The 22,920-nt window shown below is 34.0% G+C and overlaps 1 protein-coding gene across 1 annotated transcript; it reads left to right on the top strand.

Annotated features, from left to right (window-relative positions):
• The first annotated feature begins 245 nt into the window (after positions 1-245).
• Positions 246-22,269, top strand: LOC143540256 (putative lysine-specific demethylase JMJ16). Its single transcript, XM_077033364.1, has 9 exons — positions 246-621; positions 891-962; positions 1,092-1,169; positions 1,251-1,670; positions 1,736-1,966; positions 2,034-2,192; positions 2,273-2,639; positions 21,781-21,854; positions 21,922-22,269. The coding sequence occupies exons 1-9, from the start codon at positions 343-345 to the stop codon at positions 22,267-22,269; spliced, it is 2,028 nt and encodes a 675-aa protein (XP_076889479.1). The 5' UTR covers positions 246-342.
• The last annotated feature ends 651 nt before the right edge of the window (positions 22,270-22,920 follow it).

Genomic DNA, 22,920 nt, shown 5'->3' with positions numbered 1-22,920 from the left:
CGATCTAGGGCTCAAAACGGGTTGTTTAAAAGAGGACGCAGCCTAGGGGCTAGGGCTGAGTAGTTGAGGTATTTCCACACTGGTTCATATAAAAAATTCAAATGTTGAAGTTAATTTGGGTTGGATAACAATACCATATTATTTTCCCGAGTTCAGTTTTGTTTACATACTTACGAATCCCATTTTCTTTATGTTTGTGTTAATGATCTACATTAATTGTTAAGATATCATTAAGCGATTATTCTTTGTGATTTTGCTTCTAAGGTTATTTTAGATTCTTCTTTATGTGCTATTGCATTCGTTCCATCTTGAGTAACGGCTTCATAAGTATTTTCTTAACTAATGTGTGTTTGTTTCCATACAATAAAGATGACAACCAAAGATATAGGATCTAGGATGAATGCAGTAAACGGAAGGCCGGCCCCACCAGGATATTCATCGCTCACATCTTTCACACTGAAGAGGACAAAACTGAATGATGAATCTAGTAATTTTGCAGGCATTCAAGGTGACGTTGATGTAGAGAAGCTTCGAAAGTCTGTCAAGCGAATGCCATGGCTACTTAACGATGATCAAGTCAGTAATCTGGAAGAACCGGATAGTACCAAACATCTTAAAACGGTTAGCTAGCTCCTTTGGCATCACTTTCTTAACTATAAAAGTTCTTATAAGCAGACTGCAGTTTTATTGATTTGATTAGTGATAGATTAGCTAATATAAGCAAGAATGGTTTACTTCTTTGAGAATAGTTACAAACCAAAACTGTTAAATTGGAACATGATAATCACATGCTCGCTTATACGTGTCCAAATTCGGAAATTTACTAAATCTAACAGATTGGATATTATAATAAAACTTTTATAATAGTTAATAATGGCTTTTTCTTGCAGAATATATCATTGGAAAATACCCTTCCAAAAGGAGTGACTCGAGGGTGTCCGGCTTGCAATACTTGCCAGAAGGTTTGAGATCATTTATTTCAATTTGCAATTCGATAATGAAGTATAATTTTAACATATTTCAGTTGGTATATGATATATCCAATACCCTCTCAGATTGTTGTAATTAACCCTGCATTACAACTTTTACAGGTTATTGCATGTTGGCATCCAGACGAATCCTGCAGGCCTGGGGTAGAGTATTCCCACGCCTTTCATCCATCTCCAGAGGTGATCGTTTTGATATGTTTTAATGTCCAATGTTTTTGCATTCCTATACCTTTAACCTGGCTTTCACCTTTTTGTTGACAGGAGTTTAAAGACATTTATCAATATATTGCCAAAATACGACCAAAAGCCGAGGAACATGGAATTTGTCGTATCATACCTCCCGAATCCTGGAAGCCGCCGCTTATTATGCAAGGAAATCAATTTGAATCTCGTAAATTTGGTACACGTATTCAACAGATTGATGAACTTAAAGATTTACACTCAAGGAGAAAACTTAACGCAATCATTCAAAAAGAGAGCTTAATGGATTTGGATAATGGACCTAATGAATTTGAATTTGAAAATGGTCCCGATTTTACTCTGCAAAAGTTCAAGTCATACGCGGAACAATTTAGACGCTACTATTTTCAAAAGAAGGATATTTTCACTCAGAATAAGCATTGGGAGAATGTCGAGGGTGAATATTGGCGAATTGTTCAGAACCCGACTGATCAAATTCAGGTATATTCAAACAATCATACCTTAAAATGTCGTGAACTTAATATTTAATCCTGACTCTGTAATAGGTGTTGTCTGCTCACAATTTGGAGGCAAAAGTTCTTGGTAGTGGATTTCCTGTGCCATCACTTGATGATGATGACGATGATGATAATAATCAAACCGAATACATGAAATCACATTGGAATTTAAATAAGACCCCAAAGCTCCCTGGTTCCCTTCTTGCTTTTGATAGTGACAATTCTGCCCTTTCGACCCCACGCCTAGATGTAGGAATGTGCTTTTCATCCATTTGTTGGGTAAGATTTGAATTTCTTTGACGATAACATGTACTATTTAAATTCTTATTTGTTTTTGTTTATCCAGAATGTTGAAGATCATCACTTATACTCTCTGAATTACTTGCACCTTGGGGCTTCTAGAATCTTGTATGGAGTTCCTGGTAAATACCGCCAAAAATGTGAAGCACTAATTAAGAGAACGTTCCCAGAAATATCAAGACATCGTGAATTGTTTCATAAGCTAGTGAGTATCTACAAGTATTAGATAAATAAGTATTTTATATTTTCACAGTTCAGATAATGAGTTTTCATTGTCTGTTACAGGTTGCTCAACTTTCACCTTCGACTCTGAAATCTGAGGGTATACCTGTGTACCGCTGTGTACAACATGCAAAGCAGTTTGTACTTATCTTTCCCGGGGCATATTATTCAGGATTTGATACTGATTTCAGTGTTTCTGAGAAAGTCAACCTTGCAACCCTTGCCTGGTTGCCACACGGGCAGCTGACTGTAGAAATATACAGTGAGTTTCATCGGAAGACATCACTCTCCTATGATAAAATGCTAATTGAAGCTGCCAGACAAGCTGCTAAATCAACGTGGGACTTTCGAATGCGTGGGTGGACTAATGCATGTGGAAAAGATGGTTGGCTTACACGAGCTCTTAAGGTTAATCTGTTCGTCCCATTCCGTATGATATTTTCTTATCTGACCCGCTGACCCGTGTTTGTTTGTATGGAACAGTCACGTGTGAGGCAAGAAAGCATAAAGAGGGAATTCTTGTGCAATGCTTCACAATCACGCAAGATGGAAGAGGATGTTGGTTGTGCAGTGAAAAGGGAATGCTTGGTATGCTTCTATGACTTGTACCTTTCGGCTGTTAGCTGTCCATGTACCCCAGGCAAATACTCATGTCTAGAACATTCAAAGCATTTATGCACATGTCCATGGAGTTCCAGGTTCTTTCTCTTTCGATATGAGATAAGTGAATTGAATCACCTAATCGACACTTTAGAAGGTAAGGCAAATCCAAAAGGGGTATAATGCTAGAACCTCTAGGTCTGTAACAAAATGTGGATGGTTAGTTGTATAGAATGCAACCGTGGAAGTAGAAGCATGGATATATCATATGTTATCTTGGTATGCTGCAAGCAACTTTTTCATCATCACTAAATCTTAAATAAAATGAATTCATGCGTAAAATATATACAAACGGTGATTGGTAATGTTGCATCATACTCTTGTTACAAACTATGCAAGGATACATACAAACATTGATTACGCAAAGATAATGAATTTATGTTCATTTTTATCGTATCATGATTTCTTCATGATCCACTAATCGGTTAATCATTACCTTTGATGTTCTGAAATATCATTACCTTCATAATCATGTTGTAAGGTGCGTAAATCTAGTGTGAAATTGGTATAAAAACGTAGTAAGCTCATCAAAGTCAAAAGATGTGTTAAAAGTAAGTGTTACTTAAGTTCTTGACCATTTGTTGTATGAAGTGTTTGGTGTTGAGTGTGTTCTTGAAGATGATCTAAAGAGGTGAACAACAACGTGCAAGAAAGGTGATTTTGTGTATTTGGAAGTAAATATTAAAGGTTTAAACTTTAATATTCGAATTATTCAATTAGTGTTCATGAGTTATATTTGAGGGTTATGTAAATTGTTTGTTTTACATCTTGTGTGGATTGTTATGGTCAAGTTTATGTTACGACTTCGATGCCAGATTTGGATTTAATATGCAATTAGCGAAGATTTGAGTTCTTGCAAAAAAAAAAGAAAAAAGAAATTTTTTTACAAGGGCTAGGTCAACAAGTTAAACCCATATCCGTAATATGATTTGAAAACAAAATGAGATAACTGTGTTAAAAATACATATATATTAAAAACCATATGATGGTTATCTCATAAAATTTACTATTCATGAAATAATCTAATTACTTTTTTCACAAGTATACAAAGCATCTTGAGTTAGTTACAGTTTAATTCATTTTGAAGTTTGATTTTTAAATTATTTAATGTTATATACTATGATTTTCTATTTTTTCCAAGAGTTATTCAATATATTGATATATTTTATATTATTTTTGAAAATAGTATGTTTCTTAAATTTTGAATATACCATTGCAACGTGATCATTTATCTTCACGTGTCGGTATACGTTTTGTTCGAAACCGATCTGGGTCAAGTGTAATACATTTTTAGCTTCTTTTTTTTTTCACATCGTAATGTACTCTAAATTTCAAATACAAATGCCAATATTTCTACGTACGTCTCAATATAAATTTTATTTAATACCGGATTACCCGGCTCACGTAATGTGCGACCAAAACATATGGTTAAATAAGATATATATTATGTTTATTCACGACAAATTAATTTTGTTTAGGTACATCCTTATTTTTATCTACGTTTTGATATGAATTTTATTAAAACCAAATATGTCATAGAGCACATAAAAACTTTATTAACTTTATGTTTTGTCAACATCTTAATGTGCCACGCAAGTTAAAGTGTATCAAAGCTTCCACAATAATGTGCGGACTGTTTACTAGTTCAAATAAAATTCTTGTGAAATCTCGGGTTTGAGTTTTTCTAGTGGTTTCTTGTCATAACCTCTTGAAGATCACTTGTCAAACACAAACAATGATTTATCGGATTCCGTTGGTTAGCATGGTATTTGTGGGGTCCCGCAAGTTTTTTGAGTTACATGTTATCATGATTAAAAAGTAAGTTAAAACAAAAAGGCATGAGCTTAGTGTATGACTGTATTATTGTTATGGTTTAGTTAACATTTTTTTAATAGTGTTTGGATCCACCACCAACACTCGAGTGAGCCTTCATAAGACGAGACGTCAACCGTCCATACTGATTTTGACGCTCCAAGCTTGACTCACTCAAGAACACCATCAATGAGGAAACCCACCACTATGGGAAAACCCCATTGAGTCAGGTTTCGAACATGAGACCTCACGGATCCCAATTTTTAACCATCACCTCCATGCCAGTGAGCCAGAAGGCCAATTGCGGTTTAGTTAACTAGTTTAGACTTCAGGTTACTAAAATTGCTGAACTAGTACAAAAGGGTCTAAGTTAGATGTCAATTCGGTAATATGTTGTGTTATATGGCAGTCAAAATGTGGAACAAGATGGCTAGCTGGAACCATAATGTGCTATAAGACCATGCGTAGTGAGGCGCTACCCCGCCTCATGAAGCCCCATAGCGTTAGGAACACCGCCCCAGGGTGCTATGGAGGGAGGAGGGGCGTGCTCCCCACATAGCGCCAGTGAGGGGGGAGGAGTGGAAGGTGATTGGTGGCTTGTTTATTTATTTATTTTTTGGATAAATAATAATAATAATAACATAATAATGAGGTAATGATTTGAATGAGCTCCATGCTCCATCAACTATACCCATTTTAGCCATAAAACCCTTATGGTGATGTGGCACAACATGACAAATAACGCTCACATAGGGCTCCATCCACTACACATGTTCTAAGTAGTGTAAGAAGTTGTAGATTAAATATTTCAAGGAAAAATAATGATTTGTTGAATCGTGCTTAAATTTGTACAAGCAAACACATATCTTTGTTGACATGTTTATAGTAACCTTCACTTTAAGTGGCTTATTTTCATATTAAACTATGTATTTCACTTGGTTTAATTTTTAACACGTGTGTGATACATATACCAAGGTGTCAAGTTAATCGGATCAAAGAGAACGAATCTTAAATTAAACACATTATTCTAGTAGAAGAGCAAACCTATACCATCACCGGAGTTTTGTCAAGAAAATGTGTATCTTATATATATTATCTATCACACTCTACAATATCTAGCAAGGACGTAACGTTTTGTGATCAAGATTTTGCTTCTAATGTCATAATCATGACTTTAAGCTATGTGCCAGGCTAAATGCAAAAAAAAGTAGTTGAGACATGTGATTGATATATGTGTTTTGTCAAGGATTTGACAGGTTGAGTAAATGTTATTCAATTTTTTGTTTGAAGAATTGAGACAGTCTTGACGGTTTCAGTGTCTATCAGAATATTTAATCAGTGTAAATGAGTATGAGCGGCATTTGTCTATGTGATATATGCCTTTATAATTTTTACCGTGTTCACACAAAGTATGTATGAGCAAAAAATAGGATTAAAAAGGGAATAAATAAATCAATTTTTTTAACTGTTATAGGTGGGACTTCAAGTCCCGCATGTTTACGCGTACCTTCGTCAACTGCAAAAGTTGTCCTAGGTTCACTAAAGTTTTTTTGAGTGCATGTTTCTCATCTGTTCGCCTGTCTAACCTGCTTTACGAGCTGTTCAATCATTGGGTATTCAAAGGTAGACTCAAGTTATTTGTCTTAGGAGAATCCCTAGTATTTTATATCCTGTATTGGATATCAATTCATTATTTTTTTATCTTTTTAAATTGAAGTCTTTGTATAACTCGACTCAATCGGTTAAAATAGTCATCATTGAGAATAAAATAAATGAAATGTGTCCTTTTAATATTTTGAAACGTTAGTATAAACAGGAATAATTGGTAAAATTTACTAAAAAATAATTACTTGGGAGGACAGTGGGCCCTTGTTTCAGGCTGCAGACAGGCACACGTGACAATAAGTACGGTGGGAACCTGATTTGATTATTTAAAATTTTATCAATTATTTTGATACGACTATATTTCATATTCACTCTATATTTCTAATGTATTTCAGGGAAAAAACACACCACTTAAATATAACAAATTTAAATATAACAAATGTACTTCGATATAAGATATAGTTAACATAAAAAATAATAGTTTTCTGAAAAACATAAAAATATATATAGATTCTTGGATCTAGGATTTAGTGGTTGAAATTAGCAGTTGCTAAAAGTTGTATAGTTTTCTATTTAATGGTGTAGTTTATTTTAAAGTCTTCCCATAGTTCTCACAAAACAATTATTTTTTATTTGAACCATTTTCCGTATATATATTCATACAAATATAACCGATAATATTTCTTTGTCATTCTTAAAAGCGTCATGAAATACTAATTTAGATATTTACTAAATATACTAACTTTGACAAAATTTAAATCCTCACCAAATCAATTATGAAAAAAATTGTAAACCTAAGGAACCATGCTCAACGGAATGAATCAGTATAGTATAAAATTAACCCTTAATTAATTACTGCTTTTATATAAGACACTATGTTAGTTACCCGTGTAGCACACATGTTAGAATAAATAAATAAATTTATTAAATAATAACACAATATAAAATTTAAAAAAATATGTTCAACAAATATAAAGACATATTATATGATAGAATATTTAAGTTTGGCACAACCATTGTTGCCTCACCAACTTCAGAACCAGTTATTGAGAAGGAATTCCCTGATAAAACGCAGGAAAGACTGATCCCAACAGGCACCGTACAACCTAAGGAACCAGTCCGAACTTATGTTCCACCTATTCCATACCCTGGACGGCTGAAACAGGAGAGATTGGAAGCTCAGTACGGGAAGTTTTTAGAACTCTTCAAACAACTCCACATCAACATCCCTTTCGTCGAAGCCATTGCTCAAATGCCGACATATGCAAAGTTTCTCAAAGAAGTGCTGACCAACAAAAGGAAGCTGGAGGAGCTCTCGCACGTCACCTTGAGTAAAGAATGCTCAGCTGTCCTCCAAAGAAAGCTGTCGCCGAAAATGACCGATCCAGGGAGCTTTACTATCCCTTGTCTCATAGGAAATTTGTCTGTTAGCAATGTCTTGGCTGACCTTGGAGCTAGTATTAATGGTTGATGCCTTATGCGGTTTTTGCAAAACTAGGGATAGGAGAACCAAAGCCCACATGCATTCAGTTAGCTGACCGATCCATTATATGCTTACACATATATATGTGTTAAGGGCGCTAGGAAAATATAAACTATGTTATATATGTTATAGAATTACCGATATGAGTGACGTAAGAGAAAAGATAGGCGTAGAGGACGCGACGATTGTAACATCCTACTTTCGGTTATTATAATAAAAATAAATTTCGTTATTTCATAGTGGGTCGTTATCGGTTTAGATAAATAGAATACGAGTTGGGCTAGTGTTGGGTAAATGAATATGGGTTATGGACTTGGGTTTTGAAAGAAAGAAGGAAAGACCATGGGCTTAAGCCCATGATCCTTAAATATATAAACCCTTAATATCCATTTAATCCTCATTCACACATATTCCATACACCACCCAAAACACACACTTAAGATTTCTCTCTAGTTCTTCCTTATCTCTAGCCGAAATCAAGAAGGAAACCGAGCACCGACCCGAGGTAATGATAGTTTAGTATTGTACGAGCCTAAAACGTTAGTTATAGTCGCGTAACGACGAGCCGACACCGTTAAACCGTTTAAATCACAAGATCCGGGTGGAATCGGGTATAAACCGGACCTAAGATGAGTTTAGGGATCACCCTAGCTCAAATCTGGATCAAACGGGACGAAAAACGATGAAAATGGTGGAAGAACGAGTGAGATCTCGTTTTTCCGGCGAAAACGCGGTTTTCCGGCGATGACGGCGCCGGAAAGGCGGCGCCGGAAAAGATAAAGGTGTCAGGGAATGTTCCCTGACCTAACCCTAGTTCGCTAAGGAAACTTAGAGAACTAGAGGGTGATTCTTTAGCTAGTTCGCTAAGGAAACTTAGAGAATCAGAGGGTGATTCTTTAGCTAGTTCGCTAAGAAAACTTAGAGAACTAGAGGGTGATTCTTTAGCTGATTCGCTAAGGGAACTTAGAGAACCAGAGGGTGATTCTTTAGCTGATTCGCTAAGGGAACTTAGAGAACCAGAGGTGATTCTTTAGCTGATTCGCATAAGGAAGCCTAACGAACTAGGCTTGATTCTTTATCCGATTCGTTAAGGAAAAGGGTAACGAATTACCCTTGATTCTTTAAGACCATTAACAAAGATAACGAATTAGAAGGTCTAATTCGCTAAGACCAAAGTAACGAATTGAAGTTTAACAGAAGGACAGAATGGTCCTTGAACTTAGAAAGGAATGAATTAATTACAAATAAGCTAGTGATATGGCTAGTAATAGATAAATAATACGAGTAATTGTTATAAAGTTAGCCGCGCCCAACTGAAGAAAGGAATAACAATTAACGGTGAACGTAACCGACTTCAGGTGAGTTTCTAGCCCCATTTATGTGTTATGTTTTCGGGGCTGTGTGCATGCTCAATATGTTTGTTAATACGCTTATCCTAAGAGATAAGTGTATGCCTTATGTGAATAATGTGAAATGTATGAATGATTGCTTGATGGTACGTGAACGATCTTCGGATATTGCACGTACTGTCAGGTTGTAACGCTATGTATAAGGTAAGTATGATATGTATGCTTATGTGTATGAACGTGATAAAGTTAATAAAAGAAGGAAAGGATGGTTGTATGGTTGCATGGTTACGAAAAGGGTACCGAGCCCTAATAATACTCGAGGTATGACGTATGGTTGCATGGTAACGAAGAGGGAATCGAACCCTACTGATGTTCGAGAACTAGGGAACCGAACCCTACTAATATTCGAGGAAAGAGGGTACCGAGCCCTAATAATACTCGAGGAAAGAGGGTACCGAGCCCTAATAATACTCGAGGAAGGAGGGTACCAAGCCCTAATAATACTCGAGGAATGTAGGGCGTAATGCTCTTTATAACGTAAGATATGAAAGCAGGTTAGTACAAAAGAAAGTACGAAAGTATGATTGAAAGAATATAAGTTTGTATGTATTGTATAATGTATGATTAACTTGAACTCACTCAGCGTAGCTGACTTTTAGTATGCACGCAGGTGAGTAGGATGAGGCAGCTCGCTTGAGGAGACACGTGACATTGAATAAGAGGCTGGCATCAGAAGGCTCAAGACGTGATATGTTTTAATTACTTTGTTTTTGAAAGACAAGTTGTTTGTTTAAGACAAGTTTTGGATTGTTACGAAATGTTTTACGAAAGTTTTTAATGTTCCGCGAATGTTTTAATTAACTCTGATATTTAGAACTGCGTTTATGAGTAAATCCAACACGAAAGTAGAGCTACCGGTAACGGGGCCTTACAACGATGTGAAAGGACATGTGATGAATGTGATGATACAGGGTTGAGGGAGGAGAATGAGTGGTTGCCCGTTGGAGGAGTAGGGTTCTCCAAAAAGTTCATTGCTCATAGCTAGCTTGCTCAAAAATGTGTCGTTTATGACCAAGATTAGATGAGTTTGCTCATTTGTAAGAGGCAAACTTGTTACAAGGTAAGCTCGCTCGTCGGCTCGATCACTCATTTGACTCGTTTACGCTAAACTAAGTTTTAAATCTTAATGAGTTTCCAATTCAATTTTTAATAGGCTCGTATAACATGGTTCATAAGTCAACTAGTGACATGATAATATAATTTTAATTTAAAATTCTTGCTCGATATTTTATTAGCAGGAGTTTAGAGCCGAGTTGACTTGGCATGGTTATTTTCATTCCCGAGTTGTAGCTGGTTCGAGTAGCTGACTTGCTGAAGAGAGGATGTCATCACCCCTTTCTTTTTTTAACAACGTTTGGAACTACCCCCAATATTCGAGTGAGACTTCCTGAGACGGATGTCAACCTTCCATACCGATTTTGACATTTCGGACTTAACTCACCCAGAAACAACATCAAGAAGAAAACCAACCACTTTGGAAAAACCCCTTAAGTCAGGTTTTGAACCAGAAACCTCAAAGATCTCAAGAGTTATTATCTTCATACGATTGGACCAGAAGCCCAAATGCATGCCCTCCCCGTTGAAAAGGGTCTTAGTCTGAAGTCCTTTACCCCCCAACTCTTTCTAAAAAGAATACTTAGAAAAATTAAATGAAACTTTCCGTTGCGGCATTTCTTTACTTCTGAAGATTTAGTGCATCAAAATAACTTTCTTTCAAAATATTATACTTTGTTATCTAGCTACTTTTTTCTTTCTAAATACTCTTATCATGTACTTAAAAAGAGTATAATTAATATTTATCTTTTGAAATTAATGTGTTGGGTTTGTATTTGTTCATCAAACTCAACTAAGTTACTATTGATGCTCAGTTAGTTCCGATGAGAAAAAAGTGTATCGAAGCTGAGTGGGAAATGCCTTTGAAAGAGATTTATTGTTGATAAGACAATTTGTTATTGTGGGCAAGCTGCCACTAACAAAAACTTGGTCCGGATATAACAACTTTGTGCTAACACACAAGTCCTTGACAAAAGAACATGGCACTGGAAGAAGATTGTCATCGAAGATCAAAGGAACTGAGGCAACTTCTTGTTGATAAGGTAAATTTCCACTTAGAGAGGTGGGTACGGATGCGGCATGGCTCGACTGACAATTCAAGATGCTAGGGAAAACCGACGCATCCTAGTGACACGCGTGTGACATGGGTATGAGCGACATAAGTTTGCCAGGGGAACCACAAAATCATATGGCTTATGCACAAGTATATGGTTTAGTTAAAAATGTTTGAAAGTATAATTTATGTGAATTACTCAAATGGTGAAATGTTACCCTATTGTTACAATTTCAAGACTGCTTTAGCATGTTGGAAAATTTATTCTTATAGAAGATTATTGCAACCTCTTCTAATATACTTCTATTTTATTATATGGATGTTATTATAAGATTTCTTAAGTTTTATAGATCTAACACATCAATGTATTATATTTATTTGTATAAAAATAATCACATTTATAGAACTTTTTGATTTTGATAAAACTTGTTATAGTTGTGATTTTTAACTTCGAGTTGTTCATCCATTTTCTCGTTAAGCACTATTTTTATAACTTTCAAATTATTAATAAAAATTTGGTTATATAGGTTTAAAAAATGCGTTCGTAATCTTTATAAGAATTCACATCATGCATTTTTTAAATTGATGTGTCTTGAATACCCAAGCATGTGTAGGCACGTTGATAAATCATATCTTCTTAAACTGCTTGGTTTATCGAATTCCGCTATTGATGTGATAGATTGACAGTAAACCGTGCATCAACCAACATGCTCCTCTTTTAGATGTGTTTTATGTGTATATAAATAGTTATAGTTTAGTATTTGGATCACATGTTTATATTTATATTGTGATTATATATATTTATGAGGAACAGTACGTGCGTTTCCTTAACAAATATATATCTTGCTTAGTACCGGAAGAACCAACAAAAAATATGGCCGATCAAGGTTGCTTTATGCTTAAAAATGGCAAGACATCTTCCCTCGCCAAGAATAATCATGTGTCATGTCGTCTCAGAGGCCGTGCTCTTTCTAGCCGTGACTTGTCCCATTATGTATGTTGACACTTGACACTAAAAGTCACTGGTTCATTGTACCCTGTGATGGGATATCTCTTCATATATAAATATATATTTTTTGTAATTACTTTTTGTATAGTTACAAACATAAATAAAAAACCATATTTTTGTCAACCTATAAGCCTACAAACTTACCCATAATTGGCATATGGGTGGGAGGCTGAGTGTGACGGTGACAAATTAACCTTACCTTTACTTTAAGGGATAGAGGTTGTTTCGATAAGGCTAATGGCTTCAGTTTTACGTTTTCATCATATTATTCTTTACGTTTTTGGCATAGTGCACATACGACGGCATATAATGTACTTTGAATAGCATAGCATGAACGCTAGAATATCAAAAGAAGTGGCTCCGGATCCTTGGAACCTAACATCTTTTTTACATTACTGAAAACTGTTCTTTATAGAAACACAAATATTATTGTCCAAATCTTGTACAAATTATTTATTTTATGTAATCTCCAATTTATATAACTAAATGAATTCCAACTAGCTAACTTGTTTGCATGTGAAACAAACAAAAATGATAGATATAAGTAGATGGCTAAAGATTTTCACTAATTTGTTGCATGTGAAACAAACTAGCGATTTAGTATTAGCATTTTCTTTTCGGTAAAATGGTAACCAAAAAGTACGGTCAATATAAACTAAAAAAGTATATAGAACCATTAACTTCAAAATCTTGATTAAATATCTCAATTAGTAAAAGAATACAATTACCATTTATTCGGTTTTTAACTAGACGAGTTCAAGAAATAAAGACTGATGCTGCTCAAGTTCATGTACTTTAAATCTTAGTCCGGTTTATAATTGTTACTGCCGTTACACAAAATTGATGTGCCAGTTTCTTCGTTGCAAATACTCACAGTTTCTTTATATTAGAAACATAAAACAATAGCTTGTTTATGGAAGAAGCACCAGTTTTAAATTAACAATGCTTAGCTAGTATACATAGTGGCAGTGATGATTTGGCGGTTTACAATTTCACTGTCGAAGAGTGGAAGCAGGAGTGTTTGCGGAGGTATGGGACGGTGAAGACGTGGGACGATGTAAAGTTGTGGGAGAGGTTGAAAAGGTGTTCCAAGTGGGTTGAGCTGGTGGCGCCGGACGTTGATGCGGAAGTACGGCCGAAACGGACTAAAACAAGTTCGTCCGGAGCGTATAGCACTTCAATCGGGTCGGATTGCCGCGTTGGATTCGACCTAAACATTGCGGGGGAGGAAACGTCTTCACCGCCGAGGAGGCGGCCATTGGGACGGGACGCCAAGGGGAAAAAACCGGCTGAGGGGGGAGCCGTAAACATCGTCGATCTTGTTGAATCCCTCAATAAATTCAACAAAACCATGGAGGTGGTCTCTAATGACAAAAAGGAAAAAAGTCGAATGAGAGATTTGGACTTCCTTACTAGAGACTTCAGTAACCTAAATCTGGTCGATCAAATACTGATGGAAAAGCAAAAGGAACGTATCCGAAAGAGGTTGATCGAAGAAGACCAAGCCGAAGAATAAGAATAATGTTTTTTTTAGTACTTTAATTTTTATTTTATTTTTAGATATTAATGTGTTTTTTTAATTAATGTGTGTTTTTTTAAATAATTTATGAGTTTTTTTAATAATACGTTTTTTTAATACATTTATAAAAAAATAAAAAAAAAATCCGCTGGAGCCCCTGCTGGAGCCCCTCCACACCAGGGCCAGGGGCTCCACCGGGGGCTCCAACACCCCCCTTATCCAGTTTCTCTCTCTGCCACACGTCATAATATTATTGGCTGGAGCCCCCACTCGCGCCCCCATTAGAGCCCCCCACACCCCTCAGCCTAACTGTAGTGTTACTTTAACTTTTTTTATTTGTTTAATGATTTGATGTCAACAGTTTATTGGTTGACTGATAGTCTAGTTGGTTTCATTGGTAGGGTTGTGTCTCATGCCATCTTTTATTTTATACATTTTTTTAGTACCTTTTTTTGGATGGAACAAGTAGAGACAGTTAGGTTGGTACGAATTAACAAATGACAAAATGTTAAACACTTGATAAAAAATTTAAAACCTTATCACTTTTAGTGATTAAAAAGGATAATGGTTTGAAAATATGTGTTTTATGATTAATCTCGAGAACGATTATATACATGTTTCGCGTATACCATGTTTCAGACTCGGCTCAGACGTTAACCCGGACGCCTTACCCGGGTCAAAGGTCGCACAGACTCGAGAGGGCGGACCGGTGTTTGACCCGGATGACGTCATAAATAAAAAAAATACTAATTAACTAGAAGTGCAATCACAGACGTAGTCTCTGGAGCAGGTATAGCAGCATTAACTAGAAGTGCAATCACAGACGTAGTCTCTGGAGCAGGATCTTTGAGTTCCGGTTCTGGTGTATCCAGATTTGGTGAGTAGCTAAGGTAGTGCAGGTCCCTTGACCGGATCTAACAACACTATTACTAGTTAACTTGGATCAACCTCTACACTAGATAGCGAAAATTACTAGTGATGACCGAGATCTCAGATCTTGTTTGGTATATGTTTATTGCCGTGAGAAAGGGAGAGCAGAGAGAGTTTGAGAGTTCAAGAGAATAAGGTTTGACAAAAGGTTGCCTGTGTAAGAGTTACACACACTATATATAGTGTGTGCGCTCATACACATTCTATTGATTATTACCAGCCCAATAATCTAATTACTTTTTTCACAAGTATACAAAGCATCTTGAGTTAGTTACAATTTAATTCATTTTGAAGTTTGATTTTTAAATTATTTAATGTTGTTATATACTATGATTTTCTATTTTTTCCAAGAGTTATTCAATATATTGACATATTTTATATTATTTTTGAAAATAGTATGTGTCTTAAATTTTGAATATACCATTGCAACGTGATCATTTATCTTCACGTGTCGGTATACGTTTTGTTCGAAACCGATCTGGGTCAAGTGTAATACATTTTTAGCTCCTTTTTTTTTTCACATCGTAATGTACTCTAAATTTCAAATACAAATGCCAATATTTCTACGTACGTCTCAATATAAATTTTATTTAATACCGGATTACCCGGCTCACGTAATGTGCTACCAAAACATATGGTTAAATAAGATATATATTATGTTTATTCACGACAAATTAATTTTGTTTAGGTACATCCTTATTTTTATCTACGTTTTGATATGAATTTTATTAAAACCAAATATGTCATAGAGCACATAAAAACTTTATTAACTTTATGTTTTGTCAACATCTTAATGTGCCACGCAAGTTAAAGTGTATCAAAGCTTCCACAACAATGTGCGGACTGTTTACTAGTTCAAATAAAATTCTTGTGAAATCTCGGGTTTGAGTTTTTCTAGTGGTATCTTGTCATAACCTCTTGAAGATCACTTGTCAAACACAAACAATGATTTATCGGATTCCGTTGGTTAGCATGGTATTTGTGGGGTCCCGCAAGTTTTTTGAGTTACATGTTATCATGATTAAAAAGTAAGTTAAAACAAAAAGGCATGAGCTTAGTGTATGACTGTATTATTGTTATGGTTTAGTTAACATTTTTTTTAATAGTGTTTGGATCCACCACCAACACTCGAGTGAGCCTTCATAAGACGAGACGTCAACCGTCCATACTGATTTTGACGCTCCAAGCTTGACTCACTCAAGAACACCATCAATGAGGAAACCCACCACTATGGGAAAACCCCATTGAGTCAGGTTTCGAACATGAGACCTCACGGATCCCAATTTTTAACCATCACCTCCATGCCAGTGAGCCAGAAGGCCAATTGCGGTTTAGTTAACTAGTTTAGACTTCAGGTTACTAAAATTGCTGAACTAGTACAAAAGGGTCTAAGTTAGATGTCAATTCGGTAATATGTTGTGTTATATGGCAGTCAAAATGTGGAACAAGATGGCTAGCTGGAACCATAATGTGCTATAAGACCATGCGTAGTGAGGCGCTACCCCGCCTCATGAAGCCCCATAGCGTTAGGAACACCGCCCCAGGGTGCTATGGAGGGAGGAGGGGCGTGCTCCCCACATAGCGCCAGTGAGGGGGGAGGAGTGGAAGGTGATTGGTGGCTTGTTTATTTATTTATTTTTTGGATAAATAATAATAATAATAACATAATAATGAGGTAATGATTTGAATGAGCTCCATGCTCCATCAACTATACCCATTTTAGCCATAAAACCCTTATGGTGATGTGGCACAACATGACAAATAACGCTCACATAGGGCTCCATCCACTACACATGTTCTAAGTAGTGTAAGAAGTTGTAGATTAAATATTTCAAGGAAAAATAATGATTTGTTGAATCGTGCTTAAATTTGTACAAGCAAACACATATCTTTGTTGACATGTTTATAGTAACCTTCACTTTAAGTGGCTTATTTTCATATTAAACTATGTATTTCACTTGGTTTAATTTTTAACACGTGTGTGATACATATACCAAGGTGTCAAGTTAATCGGATCAAAGAGAACGAATCTTAAATTAAACACATTATTCTAGTAGAAGAGCAAACCTATACCATCACCGGAGTTTTGTCAAGAAAATGTGTATCTTATATATATTATCTATCACACTCTACAATATCTAGCAAGGACGTAACGTTTTGTGATCAAGATTTTGCTTCTAATGTCATAATCATGACTTTAAGCTATGTGCCAGGCTAAATGCAAAAAAAAGTAGTTGAGACATGTGATTGATATATGTGTTTTGTCAAGGATTTGACAGGTTGAGTAAATGTTATTCAATTTTTTGTTTGAAGAATTGAGACAGTCTTGACGGTTTCAGTGTCTATCAGAATATTTAATCAGTGTAAATGAGTATGAGCGGCATTTGTCTATGTGATATATGCCTTTATAATTTTTACCGTGTTCACACAAAGTATGTATGAGCAAAAAATAGGATTAAAAAGGGAATAAATAAATCAATTTTTTTAACGGTTATAGGTGGGACTTCAAGTCCCGCATGTTTACGCGTACCTTCGTCAACTGCAAAAGTTGTCCTAGGTTCACTAAAGTTTTTTTGAGTGCATGTTTCTCATCTGTTCGCCTGTCTAACCTGCTTTACGAGCTGTTCAATCATTGGGTATTCAAAGGTAGACTCAAGTTATTTGTCTTAGGAGAATCCCTAGTATTTTATATCCTGTATTGGATATCAATTCATTATTTTTTTATCTTTTTAAATTGAAGTCTTTGTATAACTCGACTCAATCGGTTAAAATAGTCATCATTGAGAATAAAATAAATGAAATGTGTCCTTTTAATATTTTGAAACGTTAGTATAAACAGGAATAATTGGTAAAATTTTCTAAAAAATAATTACTTGGGAGGACAGTGGGCCCTTGTTTCAGGCTGCAGACAGGCACACGTGACAATAAGTACGGTGGGAACCTGATTTGATTATTTAAAATTTTATCAATTATTTTGATACGACTATATTTCATATTCACTCTATATTTCTAATGTATTTCAGGGAAAAAAACACACCACTTAAATATAACAAATTTAAATATAACAAATGTACTTCGATATAGGATATAGTTAACATAAAAAATAATAGTTTTTTGAGAAGCATAAAAATATATATAGATTCTTGGATCTAGGATTTAGTGGTTGAAATTAGCAGTTTCTAAAAGTTGTATAGTTTTCTATTTAATGGTGTAGTTTATTTTAAAGTCTTCCCATAGTTCTCACAAAACAATTATTTTTTATTTAAACCCTTTTCCGTATATATATTCATACAAATATAACCGATAATATTTCTTTGTCATTCTTAAAAGCGTCATGAAATACTAATTTAGATATTTACTAAATATACTAACTTTGACAAAATTTAAATCCTCACCAAATCAATTATGAAAAAAATTGTAAACCTAAGGAACCATGCTCAACGGAATGAATCAGTATAGTATAATATTAACCCTTAATTAATTACTGCTTTTATATAAGACACTAGGTTAGTTACCCGTGTAGCACACATGTTAGAATAAATAAATAAATTTATTAAATAATAACACAATATAAAATTTAAAAAAATATGTTCAACAAATATAAAGACATATTATATGATAGAATAAATTACACAATGCACAATATGAAAATAAAAAGTTGTAACAAAATTCATGAATCTCAAAACCATTTCTTTATACACATTATTTGTAGTTTTATTTGAAACTTTACTTTTAATATAAAAACTTAGTAGTTTCTTATTAATCCTGCTTTTAACTATGAATTATACAACACATAACTGATCATAAACTAAAATAAATTGTTTAAAAAAGAAACCAACTATCTATAATGATTGACCTTAGCTTTTATTAATCTTCATTGCAAAACAAAAATAAAATGAAATTTTCATTCTTTGAAATTAATTATTTTATCTAAAGGTGTAGGATTATTTTTAAGAATGAAAGTATGAGTTCCAATATTACTTCTGAATATGATTTCGGCTTCTATTGCATGATTATCATATTGTATTTTCATATGTAGTTTAGTTTCATTGCATAGACGAATTTTCTAGTTAATATTTTAAGCAACACCACTTCAACATCGGCTTTTAGGACTGACATATGACTTGACAACCTTAGATTTTAAGGCAATTTAAAACATCAGGAAACTAATACCTTTTTGTAACGTATCATTTTATGTCTGATAAATACCATCTTAAAAAATAGTAATATTTTTCATCTCCCAGAAACATGGGCTTGAACGACCTAATTTTTTGGTACATGTACAACTCGTTTTACTAAAGAAATATATATTTTTGAAATCTCTAATAGTAGAAGGATATATAGAGTCAAATTGTCATTTGATTAACAGTGTGCTAATGTCTAACATTTGTATTCCAAATATAAAAAGTTGTATTATCCACTTGAAAACCAAAACATGTAGTCTAGTGCTTATATTTTTGTGAATTTTTAGGATGATGAACGTAACATAAATGATGAGTTGTTTAAACAATCAATTAAAAAAAGAAGTTGTAAATGGTTACTTTTAAACCAACCCGTGATCGAAATATTCTAATCATAAATATTTTTTACTTGAACCATGTTTAATACTTTAACCAGTTAAAAAATTCGCTCGTTTAAATTAATATAAACACTGAGAATACATCGATAGTGAATTTGCCTTTTAAGAGTTTGAAAGAAAAAACATGTAATTTAGTAAACAATCATATATTTAATAAGTTAAAGTTTATTAAAATTTTAAATTTAAGTTAATCTTGCCTCTTCGTTCAATAATGTATTTATTAAAAAGAGAAAATTAAAGATTAAAAAGGGAAAAATGAAATGCAAAACTATTAACAAGAAAGATAAATATATTTAATATGAGAGATGAGAGTGAAAATTTTGTATTTAATAGGAGAGATAGGAGGGAAAATTTTGTAAGAAATACTTTGGTGATGACACGTGACGATTTAAACATTTATTTATTATATAGTATAGATTTGATTACTTATTTTATGTCATGTTATTTAAGGAAAAAAGTTATATTAGTAAAATAGAGTTGAGTTATTTTACACAACTAACAAAAATGAGAAGTGTGACAAATTATAATTAATTGACATGTGTCATATAGGGACCAAAGAAAAAATGGTATGAAAGTAATAGTACACATTTCCCTCTTCAAATGCAAGTCTCATGCTAATTTCTTAATAATTTTTAAACGTCTATAACTTTTTCATATGATATTTAAAAAAAAAAATAAAATTCACCATAATAGCACGCGTTTCTTATCATATGAGTATGAAGTTATATAAATTTTTTTTACGTCATTGTGTGTTTTTGCTTAACATTGTGTCTTTTTCGTCATTGTGTCTTTTTGTTTGTCAATGTGTTTTTTTCGCCATTGTGTCTTTCAACTGATTATTGTGTTTTTTTAAATACTAATAACATGGTTGTGTAATAATGTGTAGATATAATTAAAAATACCAACAAATTATCTAATACATAAACACAATGATGAATGCATATTACACAATAACATGAAACGTAAAACACAATAATGAATACATATAACACAATGGTCTGAAACGTAAAACACAATGGTAAATATTATACATATAACACAATGACCTGAAACGTAAAACACAATGAAATCTACATATTACACAATGAACATAATAATACTATCTTTCTCAACTTAAGTGAATGTTAAGCACAATGACTAAAACACAATGATAAGTAAAAAGACAAATGTTGAGCATAAAGATACAATGACAAACAAAAAGACACAATGATGTAATCTTTATTTAAATTTTTATCTTTTATATGAGTACAAATTGGAAAACACAATGACCAAAATCTATAACATAATGCATAGAAATATTCAATTAAAAAACACAATGAACAACCAAATAACAAAATATAAAAAAACCCACTAACTTTTTTTTATTATTATATAACAATATGATATTCAATTTAAATATAAGTTGGATTAAAATTTGTAGTTAAATTTAAGTATTGTAACATAAGAGCTTAAAATAAACTATTTGATCGAAATTGATAGTTTTAAAAAAATCACATAAACCAAAGTCTCTTTGATTTTTATTTCTTGAACGTTATTAAGCAAATTTACTTGTCACATTTTATTTATTTAATATAAAGTATTAAAATGGAAAAAATATGCTAGCTAGTACGTTCCAAACAGTTATTTTGATTTTGTTGATGTCAAATATGTACATTTCGTACGTTCTTTTAAAAAAATATTTATTGGGAGTGCCAAAAGCTCTGGTATAATAATCAAAGGGGTCTACTAGAGATACACCACTTGAGCAATTTACACACCATTCCCCCGTCTAATCATAGGCCTCATACGCAACGTATGCTGAAATACGCAACGTATAGAATATTAACTTAAGTTAGTCAAATCAAGGAAGCCATACGATCATATGGAAAACCATAGGAGTCATATGCTATTGAAACTATACGGGCCATATTCTTTTGTATACAGCTCGTATTATATGGAAGACGAGACGTATAAGATTTTAAACGAAACATGTAAATCTAACATAAACATATGAACCGTATAAGAAAGAATACAAATTGTATGCATGTAGGTGTTTGAAAAATCATGAAAAGTAATCTGTACGAATTGTATAGGAAATAATACGAAACGCATGACGAAGAATCTTTAAAATCGTACAATTACTTTTGAAGGAAGCGTGAAACGTGTTAGGTATAAAAAGAATCTTTAATCCATCAATCTCTCACTTATATTTATGTGTAATCGATTATTTGACCATATTGTAAGACGAATATTAGGTATAAAAAGAATCTCTCAACCATATAAATTGTGTGATCTCATAGAGTTTTTTACCCACTTACTTCTTTGAACGAGATAAATCTAACGATGAAGTCTGTGTATATTTTACTCACTTCTTTCTCCCCCTTCATCCCTTCCAAATGTTGTTAAAAATATTACCAACCTAAATTTATTTTTCCAACCACATTGATAAATTTCGTTGATGAAATGCATTATTTTGAAGAAAGTTTTGTGGAATCCGATGAATATTTCGCCACCGTTTTTGTGGAATCTGGTCATTTTTTCGCAACCGAACAGGTATAGGTTTTCTATTCATGTTTGTATTACGTTATCCTGTTATTAACAAAAATGAATCTTATTTTAGGTGTTTATGTGTTTTGATGAGTTGAAGCAATGGGCGTACAACACCGGACTTAACAATGGCTACGTGATAGTGACCCAAAGGTCTATGACAAATGTTGCTGGCGACAAGAACAATGTGTTTCTTAGATGTGATCGTGGTGGTGTATACAATGGGAAGGCAACTGTCAGACTCGTTGGTGGTACCAAGAAAATCAACTGTCCGTTTCAGTTGATTGCAAAGTACCACAAAGAGGAAGATGGTTGGAAACTAAAAGTTGTGTGTGGTACACATAATCATCCGCCTGCTATATATATGGAAGGGCATGAACTTGCAAAGAGGTTGAACCCTGCACAAAAAAGTTTTGGTTAAGGATCTGACAAACCAGAACGCGGATCCCCAAAACATTATATCAATAATAAGAAAGCAGGACCCTCGTTGTGCGTCTACGGTAAAAAATGTATACAACGAACAACAAAGGCAACGAGTATCCCTCCACGGTAATAAGTCTCCGATGCAGGTTCTTTTCACACTCCTGACTAATGTTGGTTACCTTCAAGAGCATGAGGTAAATGAATCCACTCACAAGTTGGAGAGGCTATTCATCGTTCATGAATTATCGTTCCCGATTTGGCGTGCATTCCCGCATGTATTGTTCATAGATGCAACATACAAGAAAAATAGGTACGGTTTGTCATTTGTTGAGATTGTAGGTGTAACTTCTACCCGTAAAACCTTTTGTGTAGTTTTCACTTTTATAAGTGACGAAACAGAAGATAGTTACACGTAGGTCTTAAGCCAACTAAAAAGGACGCTGGACAAGTGTATGCAACCACATGTCATACTAACAGACAGGGAGTATGCTTTGATTAATGCATGGCAACGGCAATTCCCAAACACTGAAATGTTACTGTGTCGATTTCACATATATCAAAATATTACCAAGCACCACAAGCAAAGTTTTCCACTTGAAGAAGACTGGGAAGTCTTCCTCCGTAAGTGGAGAGTGTTACTCAATTCTCC

Source organism: Bidens hawaiensis, unplaced genomic scaffold (assembly GCF_021521415.1).
Source record: "Bidens hawaiensis isolate Kalapana, Puna unplaced genomic scaffold, B.hawaiensis_p1.1 tig00012184_1, whole genome shotgun sequence".
Taxonomy (NCBI): domain Eukaryota; kingdom Viridiplantae; phylum Streptophyta; class Magnoliopsida; order Asterales; family Asteraceae; genus Bidens; species Bidens hawaiensis.
Note: the sequence above shows the minus strand (reverse complement) of the source record. Positions and strands in the feature narration are given on the sequence as shown.

Coding starts and splice junctions, on each gene's coding strand:
- LOC143540256 (XM_077033364.1), top strand. CDS start 343: ATGTGTGTTTGTTTCCATACAATAAAGATGACAACCAAAGATATAGGA. Junction 1,170..1,250: donor CCTTTCATCCATCTCCAGAG/GTGATCGTTTTG, acceptor TTTTGTTGACAG/GAGTTTAAAGACATTTATCA. Junction 2,640..21,780: donor TAATCTGTTCGTCCCATTCC/GTATGATATTTT, acceptor ATTATTTTGAAG/AAAGTTTTGTGGAATCCGAT.